The sequence below is a fragment of the Sinohyriopsis cumingii genome, chromosome 5, assembly GCF_028554795.1.
Source record: "Sinohyriopsis cumingii isolate HCF-2022 chromosome 5, ASM2855479v2, whole genome shotgun sequence".
NCBI classification, from domain to species: Eukaryota; Metazoa; Mollusca; class Bivalvia; order Unionida; family Unionidae; genus Sinohyriopsis; species Sinohyriopsis cumingii.
This window is the reverse complement of record NC_142965.1, coordinates 13,184,928-13,210,016: the sequence shown is the minus strand read 5'-3', so window position 1 is coordinate 13,210,016 and position 25,089 is coordinate 13,184,928. Positions and strand designations below refer to the sequence as shown.

Sequence of the window (25,089 nt, the reverse complement as noted above, 5' to 3'; positions counted from 1 at the left end):
GCGAAATTACAAGGCACATATTCCATGGTGTGTGGACAATAGTGTGTGTATTTTCTTCATCAACGCAGTCTTGGATATTCTTTAGAACATTTATTGACTTATTCTGATCGTCACTCTTCTAAAAACGATGACAATGTAGATCGATGGTTTTGTGACCAATATGGTCATCTTTTGTCTTTAGCGAGGAAACGTAGCGTACATCAATGGCCAAATGACTTCCATCAGTGGAAGTCTTGCTTCACTTCACAACTTTAGTCATCCTTGTCAAAAATATTTTGTTATTTGAAAAATGTCTGTTTGAAATAAATGTTGTATGGTTAATTGCTGGTTATTTGTTGCTTTAATAAAATGTTGTTTTAAAACAAAAATATGTCTGTGGTTTGTTTTCAATTTTTATCATGATAAACGCTCTTTGACTGTTCTCTATCCCTCACTCTAAAATCAACAATCATAGTGTTCTGACTCTAAACATTGTAGGGATATTTTTTATTGCGTCCGCGCTTGAACCATATAAGGCGAAGCAGTCTCCAGTCCACTGTTGACTCGTTGACCTATGAAGATGCCTTCTAATTTAGCTAAACTAAACGAAGCCTATGTGCATTTGCATCATGTCAGAAAAGTTTAATACCCAAGCCTGAAGAGATAGAAAATGTCAGAATGCTGAAATTGGTCGAAGACCTGATAGGAGAGGTCTTCAGAGAGAAAATCAAGAAAGAGCAAGAGGAGTGGACAGAGAAGCACATAATTAAGAAGCAGATATAAGAGAGATAACAGCAGCAACAACAGGAACCACGTGTGCAGAACAGGAGAAGGAGGGAAGTCTTCACTATCCCTCATAGTGAAGACTGGGAGAGTGAAGCCAGTTAAGCCCCCTCTGCGCTCCAGCCACAAATGTGAACTGGGAGCAAGATTGGATCCGACGTTGTATCTGTGGTGCCCGACCTGGGATATGTCACCATTAAACGGGTGCATCTGAAGTTTAATAAAAGCCCTTTTCAGGGATACCCCAATACTCTAGAAAAAGAGATAATTCAAGTTGCCAATTTGTGTGAATGTGGAGTAGTGTGATTATAAACACTCGCTCCTGCTCTAATGTGTGTTTGTGTGAGTAAACGTATGTTAGTGTGTACGTGTGTATGAGTGTTTGTGTGGGTGAGTGTCAGTTGTGTGGATAGTAGATATTGTGCTGTTTTTTTCCCTCTTCCCGTTTGTGGATAGTAGATATTGATGATTTTGATAGTATATTTTTGAGTTTGTATGAGTTGGGGTACGTTTGTGTGGATAGTATATTTGGGGTTTTCTTTTCTTTTTTTTTTTTTGCTCCTTCTCATGTGTGGATAGTAGATAATGTGATTTTATTCCTCTATCAGTGTATGGATAGTAGATATTGAGGTTTTGGATAGTAAATTTTTGGATTTGTATGAGTTCACCTACGTATGTGTGGATAGTATAATTGGGGTTTGTACTTTGCTCCTTCCCATTTGTGAATAGCATAGTTTGTGTTTGTAAGCGTTATCATATGTTTGTGTCAAAATATATAGTGTGGTATATAGTATGGTGGGTTTTTTTTCTCCTTCCCGTGTGTGGATAGTATATTTTGCGATTTGTGAATAGAATATTTTGGTTTGTAAGCGTTCGCATACGTTTGTGTGGATAGTATATTTGGGGTTTGCTTTTTGCTCCTTCCGTGTGTGGATAGTATATTTTGGATTTATAAGCGTTCGTGTACGTTTCTGTAGATAGTAGATAATATGTGAAGTTATTATAAGGGATGTTTTCCTTCACGTTCGTGCTTGAAGTATATAAATCATAGCCATCTTTAGTCAGGCTACAACAAAGACATCAATTACTGGTGCCAGACCAAAAACCGGAACAACACCAGATAAAAAACACCAAATCTAGCAACGAAAAAAGACACCAGAGATACAAAAAACAAGAAGCGGCCCAAGCAAGACTGACCAAGCCACAACTCAACAAACAGACATGAAGAACTATGTGGCCGACCAGTTTGTTTGAAAAATGCGACCTTTCATACTTGCTAAAAAATGCCAATGCAGCTACATACTTTACTGATGCACTCCGGACAATATTAGGGGCCCACCAAAATATCTACTACGATGGAACACTAGGAAAGAAATATATGAAAAAGTTGAAGATGCAAAGGAAGCCATCATAGACATCAGCACCCGGGGAGAAGAATTTTAGGACTGCCCAATACAAATCTTGGCGATGCTGATAAATGAGCTCCTTAAGTTCCATGAAGCACAGACAAAACCAATCAAACAACACCATCAATGGATACTCCTAGTCCTGGGAGACCCATGCAGTATTGACGGATATGCAGGACGAAGAAGGGAAAGCTTCAGCCCTCCATGAAACATCCAGCCGTTCCTGTATCCATTCTCCGAGGGGTAACCTCAGTCCTTTTCAGGGCACCCACAAATTGCCATTTTAAAAAGAGATTTCAATTTGGCTTGAAATCTCGACTTGATAACACTATGATAACCTAATACGATCCTTGACCACCGTTCGAAATTAAAACCACAATTCCTAACTCGACATTCAAAACTTTTCAATGGTCTCTCAGACCTAAATTTCTTTTGATTCAAATAAAGTAATGCACACTATGTGCTTTTGGAATTAATTAAGATAGGAAAATTCAAAACTAAAATCTGAGACTCTGATTATGATTGTGGTTAACACAGAATTGGTAATATGGGAATACCCAATATATAAGCAACTGGGTTGAATTTGGCAATATTAATTTTGGCCTTTCAGCTACGTTCCTGGCTATGTTTGGTCCTCCCTTCCGAGTTCCTACTCCCCCCCCCCGCCTTCTTGGACATTAAAAGACGAGTGTGTGGACCCACTCGTCTACAAAACAGGTACCCCGATGAGCGTGTACGCACGGAACTGGGGTGACATAAGTTCAGTGCCCAATCCTGCAAGACGTCTTATCCTGCAGTCATACAGACATTTATTTACCTTGGGTGCGTGTTGGGTCTAATCCCACTCGAGATAGCCTTTCAAACAGGTTGAAAGGTACATATTGTCCCACAACCTCTCGGCTAATAAAACAGAACTCAATGAGTGCATTAATGCGTTAGGGGAATTGGCATCGTTCCTTCCCCTTCGAAAAAATCAAACAGCCCCAAATGGGACATTAACCAGTCGTGCATGCCCGTAAGGCCGAATATGACTCTAAATAAATTAAAACGACCGACCGACCTAGTCTGACTACCCAGCATTAACAGAGGAATATGAATTTATTTAATGATTTAAAAAACAGTTGGTACTGGATCGTGGATGGAGCGTATGTGGTGGAAAGGCTTGAAGATGAATTGAAATATACAGGTAGTCTAGACTTTGTGACCGTCTGAAAGCAGCGAGAGATCTGATGAAAATGATGATAGAGGAAGTGGAGAAATTAAGAGGCTTTATTAAATAAACCTCAGTATGCTAGAGTTGGAACACTGAAGGATGCAACTGATGGTGTGATGAAGGTCATGTGCTATTTAGAACAAAGAGAGTATTTTAAAGTGTGGTCTTTTGTGAAGTGGGGATTAGACCAATTAAAGAAAGCTGAAGAAATGATGAGAAAGGTACTGAAAGAGGAGGTGAAGAAGATAAAAGATAACTGGGTAAAGGAGAGAAAGGACAAAAAAGACAAAGAGAAAAGAGGTCTTTGAGAGACTTAATCAAAACTGGATCAAGGTTCGGGAAAAGTTTAGATCCATGGGACATACTGAGTGGATGCCAGAGAAGGAAAAGAAGAAGGGAATAATAGAGAAAGTGAGAAGATGGTGGAAGAAGTGATGAAAATCAAAGAAGAACCCAAAGGCCCTTTTGAGGGCCACTCATATGCACCGAAAAGATTTGCTTTCTTGCCTAAAAATGATTTAGTCTGTTATATAGTTGTTTCTGTCATAGACAGATGTTCATCCATCTATGAATGTTGTATGTGTTACATATGTCTATGTTCCGCCAAGCGTTCTAGGTTTCTTCCCATTGTTTGATCCGATTGAGGTCAGCTCCTTGCAACATAGTTACCAATCTTCAGTACCGAATGTGACCTCACCTGTTCCATTCCTATTGTCCCTATACAAACCCAATATTTTTTGTCCCAATACAGGCCCAATATTCCCATGTTAAAGTCCCATTGTCCCAAAAGTGACGGTACTGTATTCCCCATGTTAAATTCCCATTGTCCCTGATCGTGCCCATGACCTTTTTGACTGCGATTTCCATTGTCCCTATACAGCCCCGTATTACATATTAATAATATTACTACTTATATATATATATATAACGTATCATTAGAACTTGTGATGTAAAGAAAGCATGAGTGTAACAGATCTCATAACGCTCAATCTTTGAATTCAATATATGTTATTTGCAGACGATATGATACATAATTAATCATATTATACACAAAAAAAGTTATATTTATGATATCACAAAGGTCTGAATAAAACGCATTAAAGATGTGTAAATTAAGCAAATCCATTTTAATTTGCTCTTTCGCTCTCAATAGAGTAGATTGCTGGATTCACAGTATGACAATAAACATTTTCTCACTGCGAAGATTCTCTCAAAGGCAAATGAGTGCTATTCAAAAATATAAAGACAATAAACAAATAAAATAATATGTGGAATATAATTTAGCACAAATTGCTTATTTTAATTCGGTATAAAGTGTCTTTAATTAATGATATTCTCAAACGCTTTTGTAAAACTAAACATGTTTTTGTTTCTCTGAAATACTTCAGCATACAACAGTACATTGTTTCAGACATGAAATTCTGGAACAAAAATATAGACTCACTGAAAATCTCGCATAAGCTAGATAAATTCCCCTATTTCTCATAAAAAATCTCTTGTAAAATCTCCACTAAATGAAATGAAATTCTCTCACAGCTCTTCAGGAAGTTTCATAAATTTGCATGGGGATATCTGTACGTATATAGAATCAACATTTTCAATCTATGTTTCTTTCTCGTTCAAACATTTTACATAGAATAAATGCAAAGAACACATATATTTTTTAAAAATAGTAATACACCCCCAAAGCAACACAAAAAAAAGAAACGCAAGACAAAAAAAACACATCCTCCCTAAAATACAAAATAGGTTGTGCAACTTCAAACATTTAATAGTGCAAATTAGCTGTAGCCAGTGTTACAATTATATGGTCTCAAACTAAGTAACATATCTAAAAGAAACAAGTTTTGTAAGATTCAACAAATAATTTACTCCCCTACAACGCAAGGTGAAAATCTAAAAAGAACTTTCATTATTTTGAACTAAAACTCAAATAGACCAAAACGTTGTATCATATATCCATAATTATAGAGTATTCCGAATGCATTCCAACGGTGTTTAGAAGTAGTTCTAATTTTAAATGCAGTGATTTACCAATAGCCTGGAATAGTCTGATGAGCTAACAGACTGATGTAGCACAATTTAAAAAAAATCAAAAATGTCCTTGAATGAATCACAATAATTCCAAAATAGTGATTTAGTCCGAAAATAGTATTGAGTCCTTTTAATACCAGTGAATAACTTAAATAAACAAGTTCTCTCAAATATTAACTGAAACACAACTTAAAATAATTCCACTAAGACTGATGCCAAGATATGAAATAAATAATTTCTGTTTACTTATCCATTATATATAAAACTAGGTCACAATATGTGGATCAGGACGAGGGTTATCTTAATGGAAATTTCCATCAAACTGTGAACAAAAATCGTTTCTGAAATTTTCTTGGGTCACAATCAATGCTGTATCTAGAACTTAAACATTTTATCCTACATGACGTTAGGCAGGTAGGTCCAAACTCCTCGCACATTTATAGACAAAGGTCAATCCCACGACGCAAATTAAATATATGTAACATGTAATCATAAAAAAGCAAATACACAAAGCAAATTAAATATACATAACAACTCATCAAGAAAAAGAAAGTTTTACACAATTAAGCTTTCTATTATGTATTAGGCAAATATACATATGATACTCTAAGAATTTAAAATAAATAGGAATGTCTCATGAATGTCTAAAGATCTACATAAAATATACAATACAGTACTTTTATACACGCGAAAGTGCATCTGCAATTTGATTATCGTTTCTCACGATGTCCCTGATGCCAGTGTTGTATTCATGCAACATCAAACTCACCTTAACAATATCCAAATTTTGTTTTCGTTTTGTTAATACAGTAAAGGAGTTGTAATCACTGAATACAATACTCACAGAAGGAGCTGAACTAATACACAATTCAAAGTGTCTGTTTAATGTTTTAGAAAAAAAGTACACTGAATGGTATACTCCATTTTTGTCCTCTGAATCAAAACTCCATCAACCCCTACATCATTCGCAACAACATACATTTTAAACTATTTACTGAAATGTGGAGCTGAAAGAATCGATGAACTCTTAAATATGGCTTCTAATTTATCATAAGCCTCCTTACCTTTGCCAGACATATGAAACCTGCTTTTTTTACTCAACAAATTGGTTCAATGTTCAGCAACTGCAACAAAATTGGAGCAACAGTACCAGTAATATCCAGCCATACCCAATCATCTTATTGGTTGCTTTTTAGTGATATACACACATGATTCAGAGATAGCCTTGACCTTAACTTCAATAATTTTAACTTAACAGTGCCCTCAAAATGTCCTATTAATGTAATACAAGCACGTCCAAATTCACTTTGACCTAAATTAATAATCGAATTTGCATCACTCAATCGATCAAATAATTTATGAAGAGTTTCCAAGACCTTTCTGGGTATGGTTGTTGATGATTAAATCATTTATATAAGCATCACAACTATCTAGACCAGATGTAATCATGTTCACTAAGCGCTGGAATGTTGGTTCTTTTGGTGACATTGTACATGTTTCTACAGTCGGTACAATGCGGAAAGTATTATCAGGTTTTGACACTATACACATGGAGAACTCCAGTCAGTTTTATTTATTTCTGTGAAATCATTCTCCAGAAAATATTACATTTCTTTTATCTGACATTCCTGCTTGAGGGGAATCATCCTGTAAGGATGGTATTTCACAGGCATAGAAACTACATTTTCAAGATCATAATATATTTTTTTCATGTTGGAACACCTGGAAACATGTGTTCATATTCAAATAATAGATATTTTAGTTCACCTTAATTTTAATTTTTCTCAGTAGAGTGAAGATTATTTCTTGCTACTTAACAAGCCTCTGAAAACTTATATCTGAAATCAGCACTGTAGTCAAGAAGACAAATATCTGAAACTTTGGTTGAAAGAGTTTCTCTTTTAAAAACTGCAATACCCCGCGGACAGTATGTTTAAGACTTGTTCAAAAGGACAAAAATCCAACGAGTCTTGAACTGATTCCATAACAGCAAACAACAGTAAATGAACACTCTCAACCAAGTCTTCCCTTGTATCAAAGCAATATGACTTAACTACATTCTTGAAAGTTTGGTGAACTCTTTCCAAAAGCTGCCAGTCTATTAGGGTGATAGGCAAAAGACAAATTATTGGATGCCTACTTATCATTTAATTTGCTTGAAAATGTCAACCATAAAATATTACTCCCTATCAGATTGGACAGATTTGGGAAAGACAAAATGTGTAAACAACTTTATCGAAGCATTCACTAGGGTTTAATTGTCATATTCATCAAATGAATTTCATCGGGAAACCTTGAAAAAACTCTTATTATTGTCAACCAGTACTGGCAAGATATAAAGTATGTAGAAGCAAGACTATTTATTTGCAGCCAATAAAATTTGATTTAAGATCATGTGATATAATGGAATGACACCTAAAGGACCAACCAATGGAGTTTCATCTGCTAGACTAAGAATATTTTGTCGATATAACTTAAACAAAAAACAGTTTTGATAGCTGACTGACCGCTCATCACCAGCTTCCACCCAAGGTGGTTTCCCATTTTCCATAAGTTCCCCATGTTTCACAAAATAACTAACAGGTATTTGTCAGGTCTCAGTTTTACTAACAGCCCTCTGAAAATAAAGATGTCAGGATCTTGTCCCTGATCTACAACAAATGACTGTATGGTGTCAAACTAATCAGAATAAAGAGAATTAGTAGTAAAAAGATGATGACTGTGACCAAAACCTCTTGATTCATCAATGAGAGGAGCAAAAGTGACATCACCAAAAATCCAGAAATGTGTCACCTAAAGGAATAATTTTCTGATCAACATCATTCTCAAGAGGTCTTTTTGCCATAGCTCTAGTATCTGTTCAAAGCTGGATATGAATCAGATTTCAATCTCTACGGATCAACATTTTAATCCATACAATGCTTGTCAGTTATACGTGGATTAACCACAACCTTAGCTCCAGGTAGGTCACATTTGTAATAAATAAATTCCCTCGCTGGGTAAAAAAGTCACTCTCCAACTAACACCAGTCCTGAGACTATGTCCACAGAAAATTGTAAACGTCGGAAAGAAACATTAACAAAGCCAAACTCTACTCACTGAATACAAACACTTTCAGTAGAAGATGACTGCACAGACAGAGGCCAAGAAACTGATAATAAAGGACTCAAAAAGTTAATGTGTCCCTTAATATGTGAATAGGAATAGGTTTGGCAGAATGACCAACAAGTGATGCAAAGCCTTTACACATGAATGTTTCATAACTTTCCATAATAAAATTTACCCGATTTGTTTGAGCCAACAAATGTATTCCTTTCAATGCACTATGTGACCTTGAACTCTTTGAAACAGGAACATCTGGAATAGCTGTCTTTATTCTGCCGCTTATTTTTTAATTGTTTGGAATCAGAAAAGTATGCCATTTCTTCTTTCAATAGTGTGCGTAGAAAATATAAGGATGTCTGATCAGACTTTTCAAAAGTTGTGCAGTTTTGTAATTGGGAAGTGCTCATATGAGACTGGGATGGTTTTGTACTAAACACCTTCTGAGAGGAAGACTTACTGACAAATGAAATTTTGTGAGTCAAGGACTAGTCATTAGCTATGCGAACATAATTTTCCAACGTTTCCACTTTTTTGTCCATGAAGATTGGATGCAACTCTGGAACTCTTTAACTAATACTAGCTATTTGGGGATATAGTAATCTGTATCATCCATCTTAGCTGAGCATCACTTATCAAATATTTGTTATTTTATCCTTGAATATTCAACATGGGTTTGCAAGTGTCTTTTCCACAATTTCTAAACCGTTGTTGATATGCCTCAGGTACCTACACATAACCCTTGAAGATACATTTTAAGCACATTGCTATCAGCACTTAATCGTACAGACAGTGCAATGTATACCTCACGAACTTTGTCAACAAATGCACTTTGTTATTCTAAAGCCCCATGCTCTCTTGACCATTTCAAGCATTCAGCAATTTGCTCATAGTGAATCCAATATTTCTGGTAACATCAAAACCACTAGCTCAAGTGGGGGGGGGGGGGGTATTCTTTACCTGTTCTAAGATTTGAAATCTTTTTTGCATTTATCTTTCTCCTCCCTGCATATGCATTTGTATTTCCCTCCTCTTTCTCCCTTTCTCTGCATCTGTATTTTCTCTCTCTGTCTCTCTCTCTGCATTTAACTTTCCTTTTCCTTTCTTTGAATTTGCAATTCCATCATGTCATTCCCAGGCTGACATTTTCTTAATTCTTAGTCCGTCTGGATTTTTTTTAGCTGTAATTCATTTAAGTTCCAATCAAAGCTAAATATAAACTTACAAATCAAGTCGAAAGCACTATTATCCAAATTTTCCTTTACCACAAGATACTGAATCATGATACTCCTTATTTGTTCCATTGTTAAAGATCCCATCGCTTACGAAAGATTTGTCAGGCTCAATGAATTCGTCCTTTTGGATACTGTTAACCCTTCCTGGGTAGGTTTTAGAAAAAAGTTGTAGACTTTAGATGATGTTTTAATTGCTTGGTTGTTTCACTAAACCTTCTCAGATGTGTGAAATTAACAGCTTTACCTGAGACAATCCCGGACGAGCCATCAATTTTAGTCACGATTCTAAGACTTAAAGTATGTAACAGAAAAAGAGTGAAACCAACAACTTAAATTAGAATCAACAGTTTAAGTGAAATTTCAAAAGTCAGTTACAGTACAGTCAATTGCATGTCAAATAAATTCCAAATATTACTGAATGTCCAACGACAATTACACAAATAAGGAATATTCCGAATGATTTCTAATACTTTTGAAAATCCTGATATAGCACATTGATGCAATTCAGAATATCTTTGACTGAGTTCACAAAATCCTAATTAATGTGTTAATCAAAAAGTCAATGGGCATGTTAGCCATTCCAATCAATGATTTAAATGAATGAGTCTTTTAGAATTATTTTTGATTTCAACAACACAACTGTATATTCTGATCACAAATGGATTCCTACAGACTGTACTAAAACAGGATTGAATTTTGTGTCTATCAATTCCTATTTATATACATTTTCATCTTAACTACGATGCAAACGAATGTAACACAATCACATGGATTAACTAAATCTAGTTCTAAACAAGACTGGAATTGAAATCATGTGCTACTGAATCATTTTGTTTGCGATTTACAATCATGGACGACTGTTAGCTATATAAGCATTCTGCTTACAATTTACAATCAGAGACAACATACTATGCACAGAATACATATTAAATATATATAACAATTGGACAGGTTTGATATCGGGGTAAATCTACACATATTAATTATTTAATTCTGCATATGACTGACCGAGAATGTTACTCCTTTGGAAGTCATGTGTCTTCTCTGATGTTGATCAGACTTTAACCATCGCCTTATATCAACAAGATGGCACATAGGTTTAACCATGAGTGAGATCAAACCATACCAAGGAGATAATCTTGCATCCTTGCATTCACAATTCCTCAAGTTAAGAAATTTAAACAAATTACTCTTAAGAAAAGTGATTATTTGCCCTGGAAATACTAGTGCTCTAAATTAATTCTTGGACAAGGACATTTATCGAAATTTATACAGGATTCAATACCTGGAGAACTACTTTCTATGACTGAACAAGAGACTGTAGACACTGCAGCATTTCACAGGGTACAATTGATGACATCGTCTTCTATTTTGGATTTAATCGGGACTCAAACTAAGATTCATTTAGGACTCTGAAATAATAAGACCTCTATTTTTTAATTCTTGGATTAATTTTGGATATGATTCGTACAACCGTAAAGTTCTTTTTCTCATTTTTACCTTGTTTTTCTAGGAAAATAAATTATTTGTTACATGTTACAAAGTTTGCTGTCTTCAATCTTTTCTGTTACGTTTTATAAGAGCCTAAACACGTAACACATTGGAAGAGTTGAGAATAGCATATGAAGTAAGTTAAAGCTAGTGAGAAGGGGAATGGAATTAAACGTTTCTAATTTTCACATCATAATCAAATATTGCTCATTATAAAAATGGTCCATATTTAGCAGGAATTAATAAATATGAGTATAATATGTTAGGATCATAAATAATTCATTTTTTTAATAACTGATTTGGGTTTACTAAATCTTACACTTCACATGTTTACCAGAAAGTAAATGCACAGTACATGTACATAAGTTTTCATAAATGGTTAAGTTTTGAAATTTACACATGATCTAATCCAATTTAATCCAGATTTAATCGAAAAATAATGCAGGTTTGCCAAAGAATACTATTGTTATGCCTAACCAATTCATTTATTTACTATCAAATAAATCTCATATTTATACACATCTATTATTAAACTTTAATTTATTTAATTGATGACATTAAGGAAGAAATAAAAGATTTGTAGCAATCAAGTATTTGTAAAACTTATTTAAATAAAACTGTTGCTTATAATTAAATCACAAATTTATTTGATCAAGTTATTGATAGAGTTGGATAACCCTGATTTTGGCAGCCTCCTGTGGGTTGTGAAACACTGGTATAGATGATATGGTAGGTTGCATATTGTATGACCACCCACATCTTTCAATCACGATTTATTGAATAATGTTGTCCTAAACATGGGAGGTTGACCGAGCTGAGTTGATTCAATTTTCTGCGCCTAAATGTCGAGTCCCATCTTGAAGATGTACAGAGCTAATCTGTTAAAGACTTGGAATAACTTAATGTATGCTTGTAATGATGAGAGTGAATCTTTCCCGCAAGGTTATGGTACAGTTTAAAAGAGCATGAATTTTTGGTTGTACCTATTATTATTCATATTGCCTGGATATTTATTTTATTTTTGAGTTATTTCTCTATCATTGTTCAACTGTGTGCCAAATGTGGTAAATGTAATAATCAATTGGAAATATAAACGATTTTTGCATTTTGTCCAAAGATAATGTATCCAGGTTTATTTAAAATCTTATTAAATACTATAATTTCTCAGATCTATAATTAACACTCTTTAATATCCACACACTATGGAACATCATTGGATAAGATAATGACCACAAGACTGCTGAGTAATCATTTGTTTTATTTTGTTTGTTTTTCTTTGCATAGTGCAGCACTTTGGTCATGGTTAATTTTTGTGATATTATTATTAATTTAGACTTAACCAGATTAACTATGACCAACACACGTCTAAGCCAATCAGGTCTGATTTCAATATCCAAGTTTAATATTTCACCATCTACAATGTGATTATACAGTATTCAGAAAAAATGTTGCATACAAAATCGTTCTACCCATGATTCTATATTGTCATGGATGAAAATTAAATATAGACGTCACAAGAAGGAACAGTTCTGTATTACTTCATTAAAGCTTGGATGATTTGGGGAATTTTAATTTATAATAATTCTTTTCTTAATTGACGATCTGAAACCTTCAAACCATGAAAACAAAAAGACAATTTTATTGCCTTTAACGCCTTCTCTTACATTAAATCAATGGCTGGGTAAGTGAGCCTCCACTTCTGATCTAGTTCCTTGATGATATATCCATTTCAACTCAGGCCATGTGGGAAACTGTTTATGATACTGATGTAAGGCTGGTCAAAAACGTTTGTATCATTTTACATTCTTCACTCTGTATGTCTTTTACCTGAGATTCACTTTCACAAGCCAAATAAAAAGCTATCAGGAAAAGTTGCATGATGTTGTGTTGAAAACAAAGTCGTTTATTTCCTTTACTGCTATCGCTGAGAGGGGCCGTTGATACAAGCTTGGCTGCTATACATATTTCAGTGAGCTGTGTCCCAGCAGTGTCTGTAGTTTCCACCAGATCGTCTTCATGGAATATATCTTTGGATTGATTGTTTTGCAAGCAGAGGAGAGCAACCTTTTCGAGGCGACATAAAACCTCTCCATACCTGATTACAAAAATCTTTCCTCTAGCTTTTGGCACACGTCTCTCCACATCCGAATCCAGGTTTAATATAGCATATTCAGTTAGCTGATTCCTCTTCTCCTTCAAACTATATTCAATTAAGCACAAACACACATCTGTAGCATCTGAAGGCAACACACTACTTTTATGCCAGATTTGAATAAGCGGTTGCACAAAGTATATTTCCGTCATTAACTTTTCTAGTTTGTTCCTTCTAACCAATTCCATGAACTCTGAGAATGCACCTTTTGGATAGCCATAGCCATCCAATATACTCCTGGCTATGATGTGAAATTTGTTGAATCAACTTCTGTAAGAGTAATATATGCGATAGGTTGATAATCCTCTTCCCGGATCTCATATTTTGACCGCAAGGGTTCCCAATCACGACAAGTAAGTATCGTCAAACTGTTCTTTGTCAGAGAAACAATTTTATTCAAAATATCAATATCTGGTTCTGCTTCATCCACACCATGGATAATGAATATAAGTTTATCAGGGCATTTCTCCATCAACAAATCTAAATTAACACCGAAATCTCCGTTCTGAGTATCCCTGCCCATCAAACATTGTTGTTTAATTATGTTCATCAATGTTTGCCCTTTATCAACATTTCTGAGAGACATGAAAAAGAGAAGAGGGAATGATTTCAGGGTTTGTATATTTTCAGCATTTGTTCGGATTGGTTTTCCATGGTACTGACATTCGTGAGCTTCACACCACGTTGAAACAAGTTTTCGACACCATGTCGTTTTCCCTGTGCCCAATTTCCCTTGCACTACTAATAGTTTCAACAGTTTATCTTTATGATAAAAGCACTGTGCATATGATGGATTGATTTGACGATTTTCCATTAAATTTCCACCAGCACCACTATCAGTGGCATTGTCAATATATATAATTTCACTATTTTCTAATGCGATCTTTGTTGTGTTGATTTTTTCTAGTGCAAGTTCTCTGCTGTTATTGTAAACAAAATATATAATGTCCGAAATTTCCATCGTTGCTGAAAATATAAGAACCAACAAATAAATTCATATGTAATATGTTGATTGTAACCTAAGTTGCATTACATCAATATGCTCTATAACCAGCTACATCGATAATAAATTTGTCCTTTGCCTAGATATTTTCCGATTTTACTATAGTCAAGAGTGGTTATTACACTAGATTGTACTTGACCTATTAGCTATGGATGCTAGCATATGGTTCTCTCAATACAGTTTGCTTGTCAGGGCCTCCTGCATAAGAACTTCTTTTGGCAAACCAAAATTTGGCGAGATTGTGCATTCGGGAGTCATAACTCTTTTTGACGATGATTATGTGAAATGTCAAAATCACAAGTTATTAAAGATCTCATCAATATAAAAATGCATGATAACATTAGCAAAAGTCTACCATTTCTGTGTAATGTTATTATGTGGAAAGCAAAGTATTTGAAGAAATAAGCAATAAGGGGCTATTACAGTTCTAAATGATAAAATGGAACATTTGAAATCAAACTCATTCAAGATCTCACCAATATAAAACGGTATGCTAAATTTGGTTCAAATCTGACGTTTAGCAAAGCTAGGCCATGTTAACAAAATTTCATAAGATGTGCAATCATGACCAAAACAGCTGTATATGTTTATGTGAACTACCTGAAATGGAACCCCTTCGAACCCCTTCAAGGTTTTGTCTATATAACAGTGCACTACATATCTGGATGAAATCCAGCAAAATTAGGCTATAGTACCATTGTGAGTAAGACAGTAATCAGAGGCCACAACCTGTGAATAATCTCAGAAGGTTTGAATTCAACTCACAGAGGGTCTCTTGAGCATAAAAGAGCATACCAAAACTCGGTTTAAAAACAAGTAAGATTAAAATCCATTATTAGATGAAAACCAATCAAAGAATAATGAACAATCACTGGTTCATGCGAGTTCACAGATGATAATGCTGAACAACGGAAATCAAATTTTGTCAAGGGCTCATAAATATACAGCTGGATACCAAACTTGCTTGAAATCCCAACAAGTATAGTGAAGTCATGCAGCAGAAACAAATTTTAGGACAACAAAAAATCAAGGGCTATAACCCCAGTAAATAATATTAGGAGTGCAGGCAATCAAGGTGACATAACTCTTCTAAACAATATTAAACCCATACAGATGCATGTAATTACAGTGTGACCCCATTATAACATAATAGTTAGGGTCCATAGAACCCAACTATGTTATAGACCAAACCGTGTTATAACGAACCTAGTCAGTTAGCTTATGAAAATTATAAATTTTCCTAAATTATGGCAAGGTATGGAGAATAAAAGCAGATGCAAAAATACATGATTTTGAGTAAATGAAGATAAACCAGTCTGAAAAAACACTTGTATATAGCCAACTTACATTTGTGTTGTACAATCCATAATCTGTTAAGTAGTGTACTTGTATATAATAAATCCATAAATTCGAGTGAAGATCACATGTTATAAACTCATATATGAGGACTAAATGAGGACTACCATGTTTTAACATATGTGTTATTTGTGTTTTCTAATGGGATATTAGAAAACACAAATAACACATATATTAAAACATGGTAGTCCTCATTTTGATCTGTATCCGACTGTCACTTAACAATTCACTACAGTTGTTTCAAGTAGCACATAGCTATAGCTGTTTACATGCTACATTTATATGTACCTAAATTGGCCTAGATATTGGTCAGCTGGGGACAGAAACCTTCCTGAGTCTACCCAGGGGATGAGGCTATTGATAGAGAAATGAAAACTTTAACAAACTGAAAAGTTTAACTAACATCTTTACAAGATACCCCATCATCAATTAACATGACAGCATTTTATGCTGCTGTTGGTAGCTACTGTAAGCATTTGTTTTCCTTCAAAAATGAACCTTTCATGGTACAATAAATGTGTTCAAGTCACTTTGGAAAATGCAACTATCAGATTCCATTGCTTTTACATCAATTTGGTGGTCACTTCCTTTGATGAAGGTTATTTGTTTTTATTGAAGATTGTAGTCAGCTTTCTTTGATGAACAGTGAATGTGTTATTGAAGTTACCGGTAAGTGACAGCTTTGGAGGACCAAACTGAGGTATGTTTCTTATTGCGGCGACAACATGTAATAACTGTAGAACATAACTGAGACTGATTTTTTTTTCTCCATTTGCTTACTATTTATGTGGAAGGATTGGTGCTTCACAGGCATTCAGTTTTCTTTGAAGTTTCAGCAAAACTATTTTTTTTAAGGGTACATTTTAAAAACAAAAGGAATTAGCTGTTGCTTGCTAAATTGTAGCAGTTACATTTCCTGCTCTCAAACGTTGGTTGATTGTAGCTAGTCATGGTAGCATATATAGACCAACAAGTAGATCTCCATTTTTGTTCTGTTTTGATTTGTCTGAGTGGGGGTTTTTTTTAGGGATCTTTTGTGACATTTCTGATGGCAGAGTGATACTGCCTTTCTCCCATGTGTCAGAATTTTTAAAAAAAGGGGGAAATAGACTACGAATACACAGGTGTTCTGTTCTGTTCTGAATGGGATTACTATAGAAAATATGAGTGCTTTGAAGGATTTAATTCAATGAGTGTAAAGAAGAGGAATCTTACTTACCATCCACACAGAGGTCAGTCAAAATAAATAAATTACGAATGAATGGCCAATAAACCGACACTATTTTGTCAAAAAGATCCATTACAAGATAGTACCTCATCCGGTTTATCTCTGCTACCAGAAATATTAAAACAAAAATTCCAAGATCTTACAACATACAGTACTAAGGCCAGATGTCAGAATAAGAGGATTATGATATAACAATGCATTGCTGAGGTGGTTAGTCAATACGAACAACGAATTTGTTTATCTAACAATTTATAAATTCAGTTCATTTTATATCAAGTGTGCGGCTTCCTTTCATGGTGCCTCTGAATTTCTTCATTCTAAACCCAAGTTGTATATACAAATTTAAACAGCCAACAATGTTGGTGGGTAGGGGTATTGCCAGATGGTATACTGTCACCAGCAAGGAAAATAAATCTCAATTTTCGACACTGGAATAAATTGTTTCTCGTTATTTTTCGTACGTTTACGAAGCCAACTTTTTTAGTGTACAAGATAAATACATGCATATGAAATTGAAGGAACCAAGGCATGATCGTCTTATATTAGAATTCTCTCTTCTCCAAAAACGATAAACATTTTACACATTCCTTTTCATATTATTAAGAGAAAAAAAAATTGTGTATGAGAAAAGTACATGCATATGAAATTTCAGGAGTCACGCCACAACCATGTTATGTTCGAATTAGTGTTATAATGAAGCGTGCTATAGCAGGGTCACACTGTACATCTGATATTGTTACTAATAAATTTCATCAGAAAATGGTAAAGAGTTCTTGAGTCATGCTGATTTCAAGCAAGGTCATATATGAATATAAAAAACAAACTGTCTAGGGTCATAAATCTAATTTAAGTCGAGGACAGAAATGCCCATAAAAGGGACACACAGACCTCATTAACCACAAATCTGTTACAAATTATTTTAATGTTTCATGACATATTTCAGTCAACAATGAGCTGCTTCAGCAACATGTACAGTTTATATAAAAGGGAACTAACTCATTCAGCAATCAACTTAAAAAGGTTTAATTCTTCTAAAGGCATATTTACATGTAATTTGCAGTTCACCTAAAAGGTCGAATCCTTCTAAAGGCATATTTACGTGTAATTTGCAGTTCACCTACAAATGGCATTAAAATTAAGTGTAAGGGTTGCAAGGTTATGGCCTTTACAAAATGAATAAAATCATGGACAGACAGATGTAATACGGGTCCTAATATATGCACGATGGTATTGAGATATTCATGGAACGTCTATCTGTTATGGTTTTTGCTTCAGGAGGCACGCTTATTTCAGACAGTCCCACCTTCATTATTTTCACAAACAATAAAAATGCTTTTCAACTTGTTTTAAAACATGATGCATCCTATTTATACAAAAAAATCTGAATCATCTCACTTACCTCTGTCCATCTTCACTGCAATAAAAAATAATTCAACAAATTGACAAAAATAAAATGCTGCAATGCTCACCATTTGAAATGAGGTAATTGTCACCTGAATATTCTGTTCAAACTAATATTAATTTTGGACACACGGGACACCACCCCTATGTTTTCTTGACTTGTGATATATCAAACTATTCTGCGCATAGTTTTGAAAAGATGTAATGTTTATCCATCGGGCTATGGAAATGAAATACATTACTTTGGACTATTTCTGTCAGCATTTCAGTCAAATAATTAGGTCAGGTTTATAGTTGGTTTTACAAAATTCAACGAAACACTACCAGTAAATGTGAAGAGATATTAAGCAAACCAAATAGATCTTATAAAAAAATCAGTCAAGTTCAAAATTTTATTTACAAAAATAAGCTATTATGTTGAAGAAAAACAACAATGAATAGGATGTAATAAGTTTACAATGTCTCATTTATGACAAAAAAATACCAAAATAATTTAGAAACAGATTATATGCCGGCAATCTCTTGAGAATCCTGTTCCAGTGGCAAGTTGACATTCTAGATAGCAGACAATTTTGTACGTGTGGGTCAACTGCTTGCAAAATGGGAAACTTGGATTAAAATGCAGTATTGTTTTAAGGTATATATTTCCATCATTAATATAATGTACTTATTTGTATGGTTCCTAAAGATACATAGTAAATAGGATTTTCTGGGTTACAAGTTCAAAAAACTCATGGAGTGGGTCTTCATGTTGACCTTTAGAAATCACATTTTCATATGCATTTAGGGTAGAAATGTGGGATATTCTTGTATACTTTATGAATATCACTTTCCTTAATTAAAGGATGATCATTCTTTCTTGATACATACTGGATTTCCACCAAAAACAACTCATAATCCAATGTTTACAGGAATGTCATATTGTGCAGAATTACCCGACGCGCATAATTGGCCGACATGGTGGTATATATATATATGCGAAGGGCAAATAGAACAAAAATACATGATTACCTGAAGATTGATTTGTCTGTTCTCCTTTGGAAATGACGTGACAAGATATGCATTGCATTCTCTTCCTCCCACAGCAGTGACCCCTTCACCCCTCCAGCACATACACACACACACATGGTTGCATGAGCATTTTACTCCTCCAAGAAAAACTTTCTCTCCCTCTTCAGCAAAAGCTGAGACCACTGAACACAATCGCACACTGTTTGCTTACATAACACTGTCGATCATGTTCCAGAGTTTGAAATCTCTATAAAAAAAACGGCACTGGAGGACTCAAGCAACTAACACTAAGGCAATGTTGCCCAATGAAGTACAAAGACTGTTATGGTGTTGTCAAGAAGCTTGAGCAGGCTTCTCACTGTTTATTTTGTAATGCAAGTTTCATGACAAATGATATCATTGCACTTAACTATACCCACTATAAAATGTAAGAAGGTAATTACCTGTTTCACAGAAGTTTTCTTGATAATTTAATTATTCATGAACATAGATATGATTTGTAGTTTCTACTATTTGATGAAATATATGTGAACAATTCACACACTATAAATGTAAAAGGTCATATTTAAATATGCATATCATATCTGACATAAATGTATTAGTAAAAGTTAGTACGTACCTTCATCTGTTAAGATCAGTGATCGTAACATTGTGTCCTCATTCTCGAAGTTAAAAGTTTCTGTCAGAAAAATAAATTTATAGAATGAATATCTCTTAGAAATGTTTTCCTACAAGTTGTAATAATGGGAGTACATACATTTTTAATGGCACATTAATCAGGGAATATTTGTGTTTCTGATATTTCTAAAAAGACATAAAACATGTATTCATCAAGAGGCAAATTCTGAAGATGAAGTGGTAGCAGTAACAGAAGTAGCAGTGAAAGACGAAGAAGAAGAGGCATTTTGCAAATTAACATGGTGTGATTCTTGATGGACTGGCATCATTTATATCTACTCATCTGCGACCATTGTGTTACTGGTCACTCATGCCAGGTCACATCCGTTATTAAGTGTTCAAGAATCAGTCCATCCATCAGTTCGCCTGGCAATCTAACATCGTCTACACTGATCAGAAGAATGTTATCATAACTGGTTTCATTTTGAAAGATGTATAGTTCACAAGGAAGGTTTAGGATAATAGACGTACATGTGCGCAGTATTACAGCTATACCTGTTCATCATGGTATGTTTTGCAGTACCTGTACTTCAATAGTTTCTGTCAATAAGGAACTTGCTGAAATTCCCAAGAAATCTTGCAATGAATTTAAATACCATAACAACATATTTTGCTTTTTCATTGCAAAGTAATTATATTTAGCAAAACTTAACTAAACATATTGCAATAGTTATGTTTAGGAACCTTTAATCATATGGTTGACATGTGTCATGTTTGAGAATATACCAGAAGAACAGAATGTTGTGAAAAATATTCAGAAAAAATCCAATGCTTGGAAACTTTCAGATTAAAAAATGAAAACAAAATGTCATGGTTTTAGTTACTGACTGGCATTGTTCAACATGTTAAGTAAATGAAATTCCTTCAGATGAGCAAGGATCATTCTAAGATTTTCAAAAGATTTCTGTTTGATGTTTATGCCAGTCCACCTAATATTTTCTGTGTGTTGAGTCGATGTGTCTAATGTTTGCTGTTCCTCCCTGAAAATTATCTTTCATGGGTGTTGGCATCCCAAAGTCTCCCTGCCACCAATACTGTAGCTAGTAAATTGTAGACACAAGTGTCAACACTTCTATTTTTATCAACAAACTCTTTAAGATCAGTATAATGTCTGTAGAATATATTGATATGGCTGCTCTTTTAGAAATCACTCCACAGCTTCAGTGGTACACTTGTAATACCTCACCCTTTGAGTAATACAACCTAAAAAAAAATCTATGACCAGTCATATTCATAATCTCTTGTAGAAAATTGCTCTCAATGACTTGCAAATAAAATAATGCATTTTTTTATCATAACCATCCTCTATATTTCTAAATGAACCAGTTATCTAAATGAACCAGTTATCCCCCAATCATTAGATTATAAAATATCCCTTGCTTTTTGTAAATCCTTTACTTTTTGCTCCTTAAAAGAGTAATTCACAGTAAAAAAAGATGATAATCAAACAATTGACTTTTTGTGGTACTTTGTAGTCAGATAAACTGGCCCCCATGCCTGTCATGGTATTGATGGTCAACCACCCATTAATGCAAACACAGCTATGGGAACTAATGCAATGGACTATATGTCTTGCTGTCCATCAGTTTTTGAAACAGTTGGACACTCCTGACAATAAACTTATCTATATGTTAGGTTTAGCTGATTTTACAATGTTAGAAATATTTTGGTCTTGTCCCTAACAAGCTTCATAAGGTCTGTGGTTTTTTTGTTTTTTTTAAAAATTGGTTGCCTCTGTTTAGGCATTGTGGGATTGCGGGCTAAGTGCAAGATTTCCTTCCCTCTGAAATTTTCTGTGGATGAAGTCTGTGACTATTTTTTCTTTCTAAATTACTGCCTTTCAAATAACTGGGGAAACTCTATTGCTCTGGTTTATAGCAAAGTGTCACCATAATAACGCCATTATATATCCATTATATCATTTGACAAAAATAATTATCTTGAAATAAAAGAACAAAATACTGGCTCGACAGAAAAGCACAGACCTCCCACCCTAAAAAAAAAGTGATCAGTACTTTATAGTACATGAATTTGATGTAGTTATGTCAACTGTGGGATAAGTCATAATCCTAAAGCTGTCAATAGAGTGAGATGATGTAACTTCCATTATACAGCAGCTGACATTCTGACAAAGATAAGCCTATTCTCACAGCCACCTTATACTTTAATTGAAGTAGATTATTCACACAGCCATTGTGTGCATGATCTGCAGAAAGGCTATTAGCGTGGCTTATGCTTGTGTACTTGCTTATAGCTGTTAGTAACTCTTCTGCGTACCTAATTTGCCAATTTTCATGTCGTCATTCTAGTTCAAACGGGTGCAATCATGGCTGGATTAAAGGCAAAGTAAAGGTAGCAGGATCCCTTTTAGCCCCACCCCAACCCTGCAAAGCAGTGACATTGAATTTGGGATTGTTTTTCTTTTGTTGAAATAGGTTACGGGACTTTCATTGGATTTGGTTAAATATGACCACTAAACCAGTTAAACAGATGATTTAGTTTATACTAGCAAATCGCTTTGATAATATTAATGCCAATCTACCGTATTTACCATATATATATTGGGATATGATAAAATAAAAAAATTTCCTGTCGCAGAACTTAAGATGAAACTTTTCTTTGCCAAGGTCATATGTCCCAAGATTTAAAAACAAAGTAAATTTTTATTGGATTTGTGCTCACCCCCCCCCCCAGTGCACGCTGAAATAAACAAAACCTTATTTGATAATAAAAAGAAAGAAACTAACCTTGTATTGTTCTCATTTATTCCATTTTTTTTCTCTCCACATGAGCATTTAAGAATTAAATACATCCACCAAATTTATATATGTAGCGTAGGCTTCCATATTGTAGCGTGTATTGCTTATGTCCGATAGCACATGTCACATTGTTTACTGACATGAACATTGAGAAACAAATTGTGTTTGGTTGTGCTCAAAGGTTTGAATATGTTATCCGACTGAAAACTGGAGCCAACAAAATCGCAAACAATAGGGAAATAATGAACTAATATCTTGAAGACAAAAGTCATTCATGCATGACACAGAGTCAGGTGCAAAATAATCAAGATTTAATTATATCCAGGTCCACTGTGTGACAGTATCTCACAAATAAAAATCATTATTTGAAAACACATTCACTTGAGTGTAAATGACAATCTTTTTTGCCAGCACGGGTTACAAAATTATCATTACTATTTACCCGCAGACATCAATGCTCCTTTTGTATTAATTATTACTACATATGCCAAGCACATAGAAGCCTGGGTGATGAATAAACACAACTGGCAGCAAGCAGTAAACTCCTTCTTTGAACTTACCAAAAGGATATCAAAGACAAAGGTTATTTTTATTACAAAGCAAACTGACCTCAAAAGCTGACTTTGGTTACTTTTTTTTTTAAAGGATATCAGTATAAAGGTTATTTTATTGCAAAGCAAGCCAACATCAGAAGCTGACTATGGATTCTTTTAAGTGTGCTGATGTTTTGTTTTTTTGTTTGTTGTTTTTAATATACAAAGACGGTCGAGATATAGAAGCAAAGCCTTTTCTCCTTTTCACAAGTATTCACGGAAATTTTGAAAATATACTGAAACAATGGAACAAATTTTAAAGTGACACGATATAGTGCTTCATGCATGGATTTCGATGACCCAGCATCGCCCAAACTATCTAGAGAAAATAAAATCATGTGATGAATTCGTGAAGGCCAGAAGAGAAGCAGATGATTTTGCAAACGAGTGGGAAATAATCAACCAATATATTGAAGACAACTGCCAATCATGCATGACACAGTGTTAGGTGCAAAATAACCAAGAATGAATTATATCCACGTCTACTGTATGACAGCATCTCACAAATAAAAATCATTATTTGAAAACACATTCACTTGAGTGCAAGTGACAATCTTTTTGTCAGCACAGGTTACAAAAGTATCATCAATATTTACCTGCAGACATCAAGGCTCCTTTGTATTAATTATAACTACAGATGCCAAGCACACTGAAACCTGGGTGATGAATAAACACAAATGGAGTGAGCAGTAAACTCCTTCTTTGAACTTACCAGCAGGACATCAAAGACAAAGATTATTTTTGTTACAAAGCAAGCTGACCTTAGAAGCTGGCTCTGGACTTTCTGAAACTGGTTCTTTTTTTTTCTTTAAAGGATATCAATACAAAGGTTATTTTCTTGCAAAGCAAGCTGACCTCCATAGCCGACAATGGATTCTTTTAAATGTGCCAATTTTTTTAATAAAAATTTTGAATATACAAAGACAGCAAAGATATGGAAGCTAACTTTTGTTCCTTTTCACCGTTATTCACGGGAATTTTGAAATTAAACTAAAACAATGGAACCATCTTTAATGTGACACAATATAGTACTTTGTGCATGGACATCGATGATGCAGCATCACCCAAAGATTTGGAGAAATTAAAATTATGTGATGAATTTGTAAAGGCCAGAAGAGAAGCAGATGATTTCAACGACAATATGGTCATTAACATGGATGAAATTCTAGTGTACTTTGATCTCATTCCTGGATGAACTGACGTAAAGATGTGGGTCAAAAGTAAGAATTAGCAAGACTGGTGCAGATTTGAAAAAATCTGACTTTAGTCCTTGCAGTTTCCGCTTCAGGTGATAAGCTGCCTCTAACAATTTTTTGCGGTATGAGAAGGCTAAGAAAAAATATTCATGCACCGAAAGAATGGATCATACATGTGCAGGAGAAGGGTTATGTTGATGGGATGATGCTGCAATGGATTAAAGAGTTTTAGTTGGAGTACATTTTCTGGCATGTAATTTTCAAATGATTTAAAAGGTGTCCCACAACTTACGACTCGAAAAAAAACGATGTGTCTCAGAACTAACAGTGCATAAAAAAATTATTTTAAAATTAATTTATGGTGTCCCAACAAATAGCATGTCCCAACATATGTGGTAGAGATGGTATATCCAGTTTTGTCATATAAAGGTGCATCCTCAAATAAAATGTGAGATATAGCATGCAACAT

General features: G+C 34.5%; 1 protein-coding gene across 3 annotated transcripts in view; it reads right to left on the bottom strand.

The window, feature by feature from the left end:
* Positions 1–4,643: 4,643 nt before the first annotated feature.
* LOC149798650 (uncharacterized) overlaps positions 4,644–25,089 on the bottom strand; it is a 56,709-nt gene continuing 36,263 nt past the window's right edge. For all 3 annotated transcript variants that reach the window (XM_089957489.1, XM_089957490.1, XM_089957491.1), the window contains 3 exons: positions 20,014–20,073; positions 18,382–18,396; positions 4,644–14,361 (listed from right to left, as the gene is read on the bottom strand). In XM_089957489.1, coding sequence (XP_089813615.1) covers positions 13,637–14,361; positions 18,382–18,396; positions 20,014–20,073 — 800 coding nt within the window. In that variant the 3' untranslated portion in view covers positions 4,644–13,636. The remainder of the gene's footprint in view (positions 14,362–18,381; positions 18,397–20,013; positions 20,074–25,089) is intronic.